At 37.2% G+C, this 13,939-nt stretch overlaps 2 protein-coding genes across 2 annotated transcripts; both read left to right on the plus strand.

Annotated features, from left to right (window-relative positions):
• Window positions 1-1,083: 1,083 nt before the first annotated feature.
• Window positions 1,084-5,203, plus strand: LOC141602637 (cellulose synthase-like protein G2). Its single transcript, XM_074422813.1, has 8 exons — window positions 1,084-1,770; window positions 2,167-2,271; window positions 2,766-2,891; window positions 2,996-3,211; window positions 3,590-3,695; window positions 3,800-3,978; window positions 4,091-4,444; window positions 4,543-5,203. Exons 1-8 carry the CDS (start codon window positions 1,165-1,167, stop codon window positions 5,092-5,094), a joined length of 2,244 nt encoding a protein of 747 aa, XP_074278914.1. The 5' UTR covers window positions 1,084-1,164; the 3' UTR covers window positions 5,095-5,203.
• A 2,850-nt stretch (window positions 5,204-8,053) lies between these two features.
• Window positions 8,054-12,545, plus strand: LOC141599668 (magnesium transporter MRS2-3). Its single transcript, XM_074419757.1, has 6 exons — window positions 8,054-8,576; window positions 9,294-9,542; window positions 9,661-9,789; window positions 10,481-10,632; window positions 10,881-11,112; window positions 11,999-12,545. Exons 1-6 carry the CDS (start codon window positions 8,196-8,198, stop codon window positions 12,284-12,286), a joined length of 1,431 nt encoding a protein of 476 aa, XP_074275858.1. The 5' UTR covers window positions 8,054-8,195; the 3' UTR covers window positions 12,287-12,545.
• Window positions 12,546-13,939: the final 1,394 nt, after the last annotated feature.

Raw genomic sequence — 13,939 nt, forward strand, 5'->3', positions numbered from 1 at the left:
AGTTTTAGGTAATCCCTTACCTTTCCCTCTCTTACCCTTTCTAAGTTCCTTTTCCTTTCCCTTTCCCTTTCCCTTTCCCTTTCTCTAACCAAACGCCACCTAAATCTTATGAATTAAAAATTGAACTTAATTATTCTTATTACATCCTCTATCTACTAAATCTTCTATCTATTAAAAGAATAGGTGAACTTACAAAGTTTTCCTCCAAAAACCATCTTTTTAAATAAAAAAAGTTATTGATAATTTAATTGTACTCACTAAATAAAGAAATAAATAATTATATGTATTTCATTAATTATATAATTTTTTTTTCATTAAAAATTAATCTTTTCATCATTATATAATATTCACTAAACACTAAACTTTAAACTTTAATATTTTAATTAAAGTATAAATAATATAAAACTATAAACTATTAAATCTTTTATTAATGCTATTATTTGAGAATGACTTGACTCATACTATTGTGTATAAACAAAACTATAAGTCGTATTGATTACTTATAAAAAGATTGAGTGAATTTATAAATTTGAATTATTAGTTTGTAGTATAAAAAATACTTTAAAAAAAAATACATTTCAGAACACTACTCAATTCTCTTGGATTAATTTCCAGTTTTAATTTTTTTTTTGGCTCAAAACAAAATACAACAATGAGAAAAATGAACAATTAATGAGATACTACTATTATTTTACAGTTCAATTTTACTCAGTTTTCTTGAATAATTTTACAGTTTAATGTTCAATTTTTTCTCTCATATTAAAATATAATGATGTTTAAATATGAGAAATTAATGGGGTGTTAATAGCATAATTAAGTAATACAAAAATAAAATTCTATAAATAACGCACATTTATTACACGGGATCTAAACTACTACATATTAATATATACTTACTCTATTAGAAGACCGCCTCAAGGCTTTTAATTCTCGAGACGAGATACTCTTAATCACCAATTCACCATACACTACACTAGACTACATGTACACTCACAAATCAATCCATAGATAACATATAAATCTAATTTTTTCTAGATTTAAACCTTATCCTTGATAAATAGACAACGTAGGAGATCAAGATTAACTTAACTTTATTTACATGTTGTGTATTTTTTAATGGTCAATCGTTCTAGTGACAAGTCTCGTCATTCATTTTAGTTTGACATGAATATGGAGAAGTATGAAGGTCCTCTAAATACATGCACTTCTCACAAAATAGAGGCAATACTCCATAGATTATACACATTACTTCACTTTATTAACATATCCTCAATCATATACTATAGAATCTCTACTTTAAACAACAACAACGTACCACTACTTCCATGGCTATTACTCTTTTCTTCCGAACTTTCCCTATCATTCTACTCCCTCCTAAGCCTAGCTTTCGGATGGCGTCACATCACCTGGACCGCCTTCCCTGACCGACTACCCAAGGACGAAACGCTTCCACACATCGACGTCTTCATTTTGACCTCAGACCCTGCCAGGGAGCCTCCTTGGGACGTGGCCAACACCGTCGTATCAGCCATGTCACTTGATTATCCTACGGATAAGATTAGTGTTTATCTTTCTGATGATGGCGGATCTTCTCTTACTTTGCTAGCTATTAAGGAAGGTGTTGAGTTTGCCAAGTGGTGGGTCCCATTTTGTAGCAAGTATAAGATCAAGACTACTTGTCCTAAAGCTTACTTTGGTAATAATCATGATTATGATTATGCGGGAGTTTCTGATGTTGCTGAGTACTTGGGAGCAAGAAGGGAGGTTGCGGTGAGTCCATGATATGTAATTTAAAATATCCTCACTTTTTGAGCTTGTAAACACGAGTTGAGTTATGGCCTTTTTAAAGTTTTCTGGTTAAAAATGGGTTTTGATATATACAATCCATTGGGTTGTATTCAAGCATTTAATATCTTCTATATTTACACAACCCAACTTAATTAATTAATGCATATATTTAGAACTTTCTTTCTATATTTAGTTCTTGAATACAACCAATGGATTGTATATATCAACTCCCAAAATGAATTGGGTATTTCGTGCAAAAAGTCAAACTTCAAGAATAGCCTGTGGATTTTTCGATAAATAAAATAGTCGATCAGAAATTCGTAATTGTTGGAGATCAAGTGTTAACTAAAGGATGGAGAATTACATTAACATGTACAGGGGAAGTACATGGAGTTTCAGGAACGTCTGCAAATTTCCCAAGAAAAAGCCCAGTTTGATTTGAACGGACTGACTGCTAGCCGGGATCATTCCCCTGTTATCCAGGTAACGGTAACCTCTTCCAAACTTACACAATTCTTATATAAGGCACACTCATATCGCTCTTATTCGACTTTTAATAACTACCGTAACTATGTTGTTTATATTATGAAGATGAAACCGATACATTTGATATCGTATTCAATATTCATTTAGTCCTTGATTTAGGAGTATCCACTGAGTATATGAGTACTCTTTTTCAGTTAAATGGGTTCATGTTTTGTTATACAGCATGTAATAACAGATTACTCCAACCGTAACTGTGAGGTTGAGGGTTTGATTCTTACCTACGACATAGTTTCAGCATGTATAAAAAATGTACTCCGTAGTAAGTGATTATCGGAGATTCATAGTTACTAGTTAGTATGACTAATTTTTACCAATTAATTTTTACCAATTCAGACAAACACTACAACAGTCGATTTTGTTTATTTCAAAAGCTCAATTACAATAAACTAGGCCAAACATGCTTAATCTACCAATAACTTCTTTCGTTTCAGGTCATAGAAAATTATTCAAAAGATGATCAAAGTGCAGAGGTAAACCTTCCATCACTTATATACGTTGCTCGGGAGAAACGACCTAACCATCCACATCATTTCAAGGCCGGAGCCATCAATGCTCTTGTACATCTTCTCTTACCTTTCTTTTGAGAAATCATCTCATCTCCCAATATTATTGTCATTCACTTATACTCGGTATTAACATTCACTTATATATGTGGGTGCAGCTGCGAGTCTCGGGCGTCATAAGCAACTCCCCATACATATTGGTATTGGATAGTGACATGTACTCTAATGATCCTTCATCTGCCCGTCAATCTATGTGTTTTCATCTCGATCCCAGCATCTCTTCTTCGCTCGCATTTGTCCAATTTCCTCAGAAATTCCACAATATCAACTTATCTAATGACATTTATGATGGCCAAATTCGAAGTGTTTTCCAGGTACGTCTTTTTCCTATTTTTTTGGCATTTTATTAGGGTCAAATGTGCGAGTTAGGATTCTCTCCCGTACCACTTTGCCCGTATTAGATGACATGATGTCATTCATACAAGGACAAGGGTTAAACCTGCTAGCTAATACTCCCTTCATTTGCCTTTGTTCACAAGTATACCAAAACGTATAAGAAAATTATCATGATGTTAAGACACAATTAGATTTGTCTTTAAGAAAATCTATCATGAAAGTCTTTGGCCTCGGACTCCCAAGGTGCACTAGAACTCATTTCACGTTTAAATTTTACTAAATTCTTGTTATGCTTTGCCTTTGGTAAGTTGATTTCGAGGGGTCTATCAATAAAATACAATCATGAGTCTTTGTAGGTTAAATGGCCTAGGATGGGCGGCCTCGAGGGACCGATTTTATCTGGTACTTGCTTTTACATAAAAAGAAAGGCGCTATATGGAGACATTATTGTTCATCAAAGAGGTAAATTATCCATGACAATGATCCACATATTATATCTTGCCTTCCTCCATTCTTTTTTTTTTTTTTTTTCGTAATTTAATTCAATTCTAACTTTCAATAACTAGAATATGATCTTCCTCAACTCAAGCAGTACTACGGTCTTTCAAACGAGTTCATCAAATCTATTCAACAAAGTAGTTGCTCTCATCGCATTAAGCAAGGTGAATTAACAAGTACACAACTATCAGAGGCCAAGTTCTTAGCCTCATCAACCTTCGAGCAAAATACAAAATGGGGTGAAATGGTAAGTATTAATTACATGTTCATCACACAATTTATCCTGTCTCATTTATAGTGTTACGAGATCTAATTACCCCTCTACCAGAATGCCAATAATCAGGTATGTGTTTTAACAGGTTGGATTCATGTATGCGTCAGTGGTAGAAGACTACATGACAGGGTTTAGCATGCAGTGTAGAGGATGGAAATCAGTGTTCTATAATCCTGAAAGACCTGCATTCTTAGGCACCGCCACAATTAGCCTTAATGATGCATTCATCCAAACAACTCGATGGCAAACTGGGTTTGTCGACGTTGCTTTCTCAAGGTTCTTCCCTCTCTTTTATGGGCCTTTTGTCAACAACTTGTCTTTGTTACAGAGCATGTGTTACGCCTATTTTGCGATTCAGCCACTTTGTTGCTTCCACTTTTGGTGCCTGGCCATTATTCCTCAGTCGTGCCTTCTACTTGGCTTTCCTCTTTACCCCAAGGTATCTACTTTTTTTTTAACAGGTTTTACCTCCCGAGTTTTAATGTTATTGCGTTTTTAGGGTCTCGAACATGTAACATTTCTTCATTTATTTGGTAGGCAACAAGTCCGTGGTTCATGGTGTTCGCCTTTGCATTCTTAAGCCGTCTTTCAAAGAACTTGGCCGATGTCTTAATTACCAAAAGTACTACAAAGACTTGGTGGAACGAAGAACGATTTTGGATGATGAGAGGAGTCACAAGTAGTCTCTACGGTAGTATTGATAGCACTTTGAAGAAAGTTGGTTTAAGAGAATCAAGCTTTACAACAACAAACAAAGTCGACGATAAGGAGAGAATTGAACTTTACAACAAAGGGATATTTGATTTTAGAACATCAACCAAGTTCATCATCCCTTTAGTTGGCCTTGTCATCTTTAATCTAGCTTCCTTCGTTGGTGGTGTTTTGAGAATGTTCATTCTAGATCAATGGAATGAATTTCTTGGGCAAATTTCCCTCTCATTTTTCGTGATTCTTCTTGGTTACCCGGTGATCAAAGGAATGGTGGTAAGGACTGACGATGCAAGTATTTCGGCTTCTGTTTCACTAAAATCTGCTCTTTTTGCTATGGGATTGTTCGTCATTGGTTCAATTTGCCTACGTGTAGTATAAGTCTAGGTAACAAAATAATTGTCGTTCTCATATCGAACTTATATTGTAAAGCATTTTACCATGAAGGGCTTTTCCTATTCAAACAAGCCCTAAGGGTGGTAAGGACCGACAACCTGGCTCGCCAATCAAACAAAAAGTAAATAAATAGCGAGTGGTGCACTCTCTACATGACAGTTGGTACTACCAGACCAAGAGTCTATTAAAATAAGGAATACAACACTAAACGATGACTTGATTATATGCAAGCAACCGTAAATTTTTGTAGTCGATCAGTTCAATCTAGCAAACTTAAAAATGTACGTCGATAGGGTCCCTTCAACAACCAAAAGAATATCGTATTCAACAAAAAATCTTGCAAGCAAAGTAGATGTAGTAGAGTAAAAGTAAAAGTAAAATTTGAGTTATTTGTCAACTTAAATGTCATAAACATATTTGTCTTTCCAAGTTCTCAACTTTGCTTTTAAGCATCCAAACAAACAATCAATCAAACATGAAACAAAAGTATGAAAATGTACGCGAGTGGAATATGTTTTGAGAAGAAATTAATAAAAAGAAAGAGATGGGAATTGAGTTGAAGAAAATAGTGAATGGTTTGAAGTGTAAGGTGAAAGCATTCATGAAGAAATCATCATCTTCAATTTCGGCATTGAGGGGTAAAAGTTACAAGAAATCTTGTTACAATTACATGAAAATACAGAAGAGCTCTAGTATCAAGGACCTTAAAGCTCATTGGTAAGAAGACTGTTACGGTCCATTCTATTCTATATATGCGACATGAGTCCAGTCCATTATATGCTATTCCACCCTTTGAGCTAACTTTTGGAACGGGTTCTCCCAATATCTATATCAGAGATCTTACAAGTGAGACATCTCCCTTCGACACAATTGTAAGATTTTGTTATCTTGTTTAATTTATGTGGTTTCAAGTTGCGAGACTCTACATTTTATTTGAATTGGACAATTTTCTTTCATAAATTGTAATGACTAATTTATGTACGTCGTATAAGATTTGATAGACCAAATAAAATGTTGTTTGCAAGCTTTTGATGCAATCATGCAAACATTTTGGTTTATTGTTTGACTATTTTTAGAGGAGCAATCATTTTGGTCTTTTGCATCTTAGAATCTTAGATTACCTTAAAACATTTGTATCAATTGTAATAAAGAAAAAATAACTTAAAAGTAGGAATAGACAGTGTTATTAATGGTGATTTCTTACATTGTCATAAGCACAAATATTATTAAAAGTCTTTATTATGAAACATGAAATGATAATAAAGATCTCATAATTGTTCGTTAGATTCGTATATTCTTTGACAAGTTAATGGGTAATTCAGCGAATTAGTAAATAAATTGTTACAGTTTAACACCGATTTTGGACTTCAACCATCAGCTTAAACTTTTGGTTGAAATAGTTTCTTGGCATGGTATGTATCAACCCACTCCCCTCAATTCTAAAGTGAAATATTAAGCACCAGCTCATAGCCGGTTTAAACTAACTAATGTAGAGAAGTTAAGGGGTAGAGCATACAAGTGTATGTGACCCGACCCAAACCCGACATAAACTAAGAATATTGCAAACTAAAACCAATCCGACCCACCCTGATGACGACTTGTAGCGTGACACAACCCAATAATCAATGACCGCCCGAACCAGAAGATGACATGTCGATCGATATGTACCGACTCGGTATTGACCGAACAATTATTAAGCTTAATATCGATCAAAATGAAAGCGATCTAATGCTTAGTTTGATATTTTACTGGAAAATAAAATAATTAAACAAAAAAATGGCCGAAAAACTAATTTTAATGGTTAAAAATTGAAGTAATACAATAAAATAACTAGATCCGCTAAACCGACCTGCTCCGATATATCATTCAACTTCAAATGACCCGACCTGACCAGAAAAGATAGGCTGATTTGAACCAGATATGACCCGACCCGACTTGACCCAACCCAAACCTGACCCAACTGACCCGATTACCACGTCTAATCGGAGGCACGCCATAAAATTATATAAAAAAAAGTAGGGATACGACTTCGAAAATCAAAAGATTTAAGGTAGTCTAGACTTGGCAAAAGCTACTCGACCTGAAAAGGCTGACCTGAGAGGCTAAGACCCGAAATTGACTCAAACTACATCACCCGAACTTGACTCGAAACCGGAAGTGGCCCGACCAACTCGAGCTTTCTTGACCCGTAACTGACCCACCGACCCGAACATGACCCAAACTTTCTTGATCCGTAACTGATCCGACCCAAAAATGACCTTCTTTGAAAACACTCAACCCGAAAATGACGCGATAAAACATAAGTCTAATTATACCGAAACGACTTGAAATAGTTTTCTCTCATATTCATTGACCCGAAAATAACCCGATTCGAAACAACCGATTCGCTTGACCCGAAACAGATTCGGCCAACAAACTCGACCTAACCCTAATTAAAGACTCGAATTAACCCGACTCAAATTGTTCTAACCCGAACTCAAACCCGAACCCGAGCGACCCGTTTACCGGGTCTAGAAGGTACCATGTAGAATTAAAGATTTTAATTACACGAATTTAATGATCCGAAACGAATCAGTCTTCTGCGTTTAGGAAAAAGGAAAATAAAATCCTACCGGAGCAACCCCACCAGGGCAACACAACACCCAGGTAAATTTGGTAAAAATTATCCCTTAAAGTAATACAATAAAATAACTAGACGCGATAAACACCCGACCTCATCCGATACATCATTTAACCCTAAATGATTCGACTAAAAAAGGTTGACTTACCTGAACTAAATATGAAATCACCCGACTCACCCAACACAAACCCGATCTAACTTACCCGAACGCTGCCTCTATTCGGAGGGACGCCATAAAATTACAAAAATGTAGGGATACGAGTCATACGACTCGGAAATCGACTCGGATGCGGAATAGAATTAAAGATTTAATTACACGAATTTAATGATTCGCTGCGTTTAGGAAAGAAAATAAAATCCTCCCCGCCCCACCAGGGCAACATAACACCCAAGTAAATTTGTATGTAATCTCAACCCCAAATTCATCCCAACTCCATTAACGGAGTGAAAACCACAATCAGACACAATGCGACCGGACGAGGAACCAGAACTAACCCGACCCGGGTTCGGCCCAGGGATAGGACACCGTAAGAAGGCGATGGGGGTGCGGGCATGGCTAGTCCTAGACTCGACGGGTCAGGGTCAAGTAGTAGAGGCAGGAAAACACTCGATCATGCGGCGGACGGGTTTACCGGGTCGAGACCTTCGGATACTTGACCCGTTACTGTCGTATCCATCAACGGTGTTGGGTAGAGAGAAGGCAATTGTCATAAACCTGGAGCATATCAAGGCAATCATTACTGCTCAAGAAGTACTTTTGCTTAATTCTAAAGATCCTTCTGTTACTCCCTTTGTTGATGATTTGCAACGCCGATTGCTCCGTCTCCATCAAGCTACTAAACTTCAGGTTTTGATTCTTTTTAGATTTGCTTTGTTTTCATTTCGCACTTATCTCATCAATTATTCACGCAATTCTCGATTTTGCATAGTTGCTAAATGACTGGTTAATATAGATAAGCTTGACAGTCATCTGATCAGTTATTCACCCAATTCTCGATTCTTGAATAGTTGCAAAATGACTGGTTACTGTGGAATTGATAGCATTGAATAATGCAAAATGATTGCTTATTTACTGTCGATTATCTGACAAATAAGTTATCTCATCAATTATTCACGCAATTCTCGATTCTTACTTCTCCTCCACGATTGAATAATGCAAAATGATTGGTTACTGTGGAATTGGTAGCATTGATTAGGAATAGGACCACAAAAATTAACATAGATTTTGTTGGTAAGGTTGAAAATTGTCTCAATTCTTGCCAGAATATTAAATTGTACAAGAGAATCAACTGTCGAGTTATGGCTGGTTCTCAACACCATCAGTGCCTGGGGGCTGGGGGCTGGGGAGACGTCAGAGTCCATGCAATCTAATATTTTAGGCTTCTTCTAAATCATTTTATATCGCTATTTTGTTACTTATAGTTGTCTTGATCTCATTTCACATGTTTTATGGATGAGAATGCATTATTGAGTTGGGGCTGGATTTGATGTACTTGTATCTTTTCCCTTCTAAGTGTACTATCTTTTGTTTAACTTTTTCGTCGCCATTTATTGAATACAAAAGGAGGCTCGGGGAGATGCTGACGAATCTGAGTGGAAAAATTTGTATGATCTTGAGGATTGTGACAGCACTGATGTCAGCCCTGAAAATGATTCTTGTGGCTTTCCTCCACGTCGAGGGATGAATGACGAGACAGGGAATATGGAGGAGAAGGAAGATCTGAAGAATAGAGATGGCGTCAAGGTCCTTCCCTTTGAGTTTATTGCACTAGAGGCATGTCTTGAGGCAGCTTGTAGCTCCTTAGACCATGAGGTACTCTTTATGTATCCAGTCATCAGAAACTAGAAATTTTGGTTGAGATCGTTTCTAAAATTTAGCTTGTTCTTGATCTTATACTAGGCTCATTAATTGTGTAATCTTGTTTACATAGGCAACAACACTGGAGCAAGAAGCACATCCCGCCTTGGACAAGCTTACTTCAAAAATTAGCACCCTCAACTTGGAACGTGTTCGGCAAATTAAAAGTCGCCTTGTTGCACTAACTGGGCGTGTCCAAAAGGTAGGTGATCATAGTTTAGGTATTGGTGTTTACTATTCACTCCGTCCCGGTCATTCGTTTACCTTTACTTTTGGCACAAAGACCAAGGAAAAAAAGAAGGCACCATTTGTACTTGTAGTTAATGGATGACAAGTAGACAATAGTGCAATTGGATGATCAAGTACCCATAAAAAACCTTCCCATTATAGAAAGGTAAACAAATGAATTAGACACCCTAAAATGGAATAGTTAAACAAATGACCGTGACGGAGGGAGTATTTGTCGGTTAATCTTCTTGAATTTTATTTTATAAACCACTAGACGAGGTGGCTGAATATTTTTCTCCATACAGTCGATCCCTAACTGATCTGTCTTCTTTTCTTCCTGCTACGAGTTTTTGTGCTTTAAAGAAATTAGCAATATATTGTTCGTGTTTAAGTTTGTAAAGAGAGAGAAATATGGTACTCTTGTTTATTGTGTCTTAGACTGGTCTTTTATCTCTACAATTTCATCTGGATTAAACTTGTAAAGAAAGTAGCCATTCAAACTTTATTTTGTTCTAATTTTGTCGGGAGCCAATGTAAATGTAAAAAAACCTCCCTTATATAAAAGTCAAAACATGAGCAAATGCCTCAGGCTGAACAAAATAGAATATGCAAATGATTAAGTGAAACAAGGGAATATGATGTACTAATACGATGTAATTGCACAGGTGAGGGATGAACTTGAGCACCTACTGGATGACGATGATGATATGGCAGAGATGTATCTTAGTGAAAAACTGGCTGAGCAGAACCTTGAAGAATCTTCAGCTTCCTCGGTGAATGAACATGACGATGTGAATCAGCCAGAAATGGATACTAGGTATGTTTCGCAAGAAAGGCTGGATTTCTTTTTTATTGGTGTAAAGGGAGGCATATTGGTCATAATGGTCAATGGCTGTTTTGTTGCTGTTGGGTTTGGAACCTAGGCCTTGTTAATCATAGAACTTTACCAGCTTTCTCAGCTGTAATCTGCAGGGTAGATATTCTTCTTACTGTTTAAGCATCACTGATCTGCTTTTAGTTAATTTACCAGAAAATCCTGAGCTTATATATCTCACTATTTTCCAGAATGCCGGCAGAAATGTCATCAGAAATTTACGCGGGTTCGGGTAGATATGAAAGTGATGCAGCCAACGCCCAAGACCAATATTTTGGCGTGGGTGCTGCACTAGCCAGAAGTGGGACACGGACCAGCACAACACACAGTGCCATAAGCAAACACCTTGATGTAGAGGAGCTTGAAATGCTTTTGGAGGCATATTTTGTTCAGATTGATGGAACACTAAACAAACTTACCACGGTATGCAAGTTCTGTAATTCTAATATGGCTTTTATCCATTCTTTGTTCTCTTACATTCTGCCCTTGCTGTTTCATTTTTTCTACTATGCTGCCATTTGCTGGTTAACTACTTATCTTTCCGTGGGTCTCTCTACATTATTACCTCAATGGTTGAAAGGTCCTTCCTAATCTGCTGCAGGATAAGGAAGATTGAATGTGCATAATCTCACCCTGTTTCAAATGACCCCTTTCGAAAACTGCATTAAAAAGTGCATAAGAAACTACTTCACCATAAAAAGAAGTGGTGAGCCCAACAGTATGAACATGACTCGAACTTGAATGAAAAACTTGCAGCAGATAACCCGATCCCAAATAACACGCCTCGCAAAAGATCCAACTCAAGTAAACCCTAGACAACCCCAAAAAGGCCAAAATGATCCAACCAGTAATCATTGGCCCGAACCCAAACTGACTCATAACCGAAATGACCAGTTAATAGTGTGCTCAAAATGACCCGAATCTGATTGTAATGGTTTGTTTGTTAAGTCTATTCATGATTCTTTTCTACTCCCACAACTCTTTTCTGTTCTTGCAACACTCACGCAGTTCAGATAATGAGGACAAATTTGAACGAAGTACTTACAGTTTCTGGAAAACCTTCACAACTCCTATTTGTTTTCATGAACACCGAGTTTCTTGTTTGTACATTTTCTTTTTGTAATCACACATCACCCGGAACAGTTTTAGAATTAGTTCCTTCGATACATCTGATTCTTTACGTTTGAATTAGTCACTTCTCACAAAAAAAAAGTAGAAACGTAAAGAACCAGATGAATTGGAGGGAGCAATTAACAATATATGAAGATCAGCTTCTAATCTCTCATTTTTGGGTCAATGTTAACTATAGTTGAGAGAGTATGTGGATGACACTGAAGATTACATCAATATAATGCTGGATGACAAGCAAAATCACCTTCTGCAAATGGGGGTCATGCTGACAACAGCTACACTGGTTATTAGTGCATTCGTTGTTGTTGCTGGTGTTTTCGGGATGAACATCACTATCGACCTCTTCGACCCCGATAAACATGGAGACCCGGAATTTCTGTGGACCGTCGGGGGAGGGGCCACAGGCACTATAGTTCTGTATATTCTCGCTATTGCCTGGTGCAAACACAAGCGTTTGCTCGAGTGATATTTGGCTTACAATGTTCTTTCAAGCTTCATATATGTTCATACTTGATTCGACATAAATGCCTTATTTTGTAAATTACTATGATGTTAAATCTCTTGTGGCAAACATCAAGGCCTTGCATTCGAAGTTGTTCTGCATCAGTACAGAGAAGATTTATTTGTAACATGAGTTGAGCTTTGGATGCTAAAAGCAATCTAAATGTAGAAAGATTTTGTCTTAATTTCTTAATAAATCAAATTTATCTCCTGTTCTTAGTAAAGCTCTAGCTCTATGAGATTTATCTTGACATGATTTGACTACTAATATTAATCGGTTTCCACGTCATTTTTGAGACTTTCTTGCAGTTATAATATTTCTGTAAGATTTTCTGCTTCCATATATGCAACTAGATAAACCAACTAACTATCCTTTGGTGTTGAGGCTGCTAATCTGCTATCTTCTGACTTTTCTTCTCTCTAATGCAGCCTTTACAAATATTGATTACAATTTGCATGTAGAGTAGTTGTAGACATTAGCAGCAAATATAGTATAATGATGCTCAAAACCAATTGATGATGTTACATTTCATGTACAAAGTAACACTGTGTGGCTAGGTGGAGGGTGATGGCCGGGTGGGAGCACATTTTCGACACCACATTTGATTTGTTACCCTTTCACATAGAAAATGTTTTCCGTCACATGGTGGGGTTGGCGACTGCTGGATGGGGTTGGGCGAGGGTTTTGGAGATTGAGAGTGACGGTAGCGAAGGGGAGTTGGTGGAGTGACCTTGTTGGACTTCGTCCAACATGTACCTTCTTGTGTCCCTACTTTTAACCGTACCCATTACCGCGCACTTTGATTACACTAGTGTGTAAATTTGGGTGACTCGCAACTAAAAGGGAGATAAAGGCGTGTAGAACTGATGGCACAAAGTTGGTGTTGGCGAGTTGAGGAGATTGTAAGGTGTCGAGTTGGTTATTAGCAACAATGAAAATCAAAAGAATATTTTTTTTTGGCAAGGGTAGTGTTGGCGAGAATAGGAAGCAAAAGAATGATTACTAGTGTAACACCCCCATCTACTAAAGGGCCTTATCAAGGACTACCTTAGCACACGAGAGTGCTACTATCTCGGTTACCCGAGGTAGTATGCATCAAAGATACCATAATGAAGCAAGAAATGTAAATAATAAAGTTTAACTAAGGTTATACAACCGAAACCTCAAAGTGAAAGTAAAATATAACTCCTCGTCTCAAACTAGCCAAAAGATAGTATACTAAACAACAGCGGAAGCTAATGTGAAAGTCTCGACGGCGTCCCATCCAAACCCGCAAGCAAGCTCAAACATCAACACCTGCTAGACTCACTGCTCGCCATTTGCCGGAAATATCAAATGGATCACCACAGTTTTGAAAACATTGAAGGGTCGGTACAATTACATAGTTAATCACAACTACACACAAGAATAGGCAACTTAAGATAACACAATCAATACTCCAATAATCCTCCAAACTCCATAACCACAAATGGCTCTCATCGCAACGAGTAGCCGAGTTCCCATTGCAATAGGTAACCCACCCCTGCCGATGCCAAACCGCAGCGTGGACATCAAATTCCCGCTCATCGCAACGAGCGAACCCAAGCTCATTAATGTGCACAACCCCCTTGTGACGGG

Source organism: Silene latifolia, chromosome 9 (genome assembly GCF_048544455.1).
Source record: "Silene latifolia isolate original U9 population chromosome 9, ASM4854445v1, whole genome shotgun sequence".
Classification (NCBI taxonomy): Eukaryota; Viridiplantae; Streptophyta; class Magnoliopsida; order Caryophyllales; family Caryophyllaceae; genus Silene; species Silene latifolia.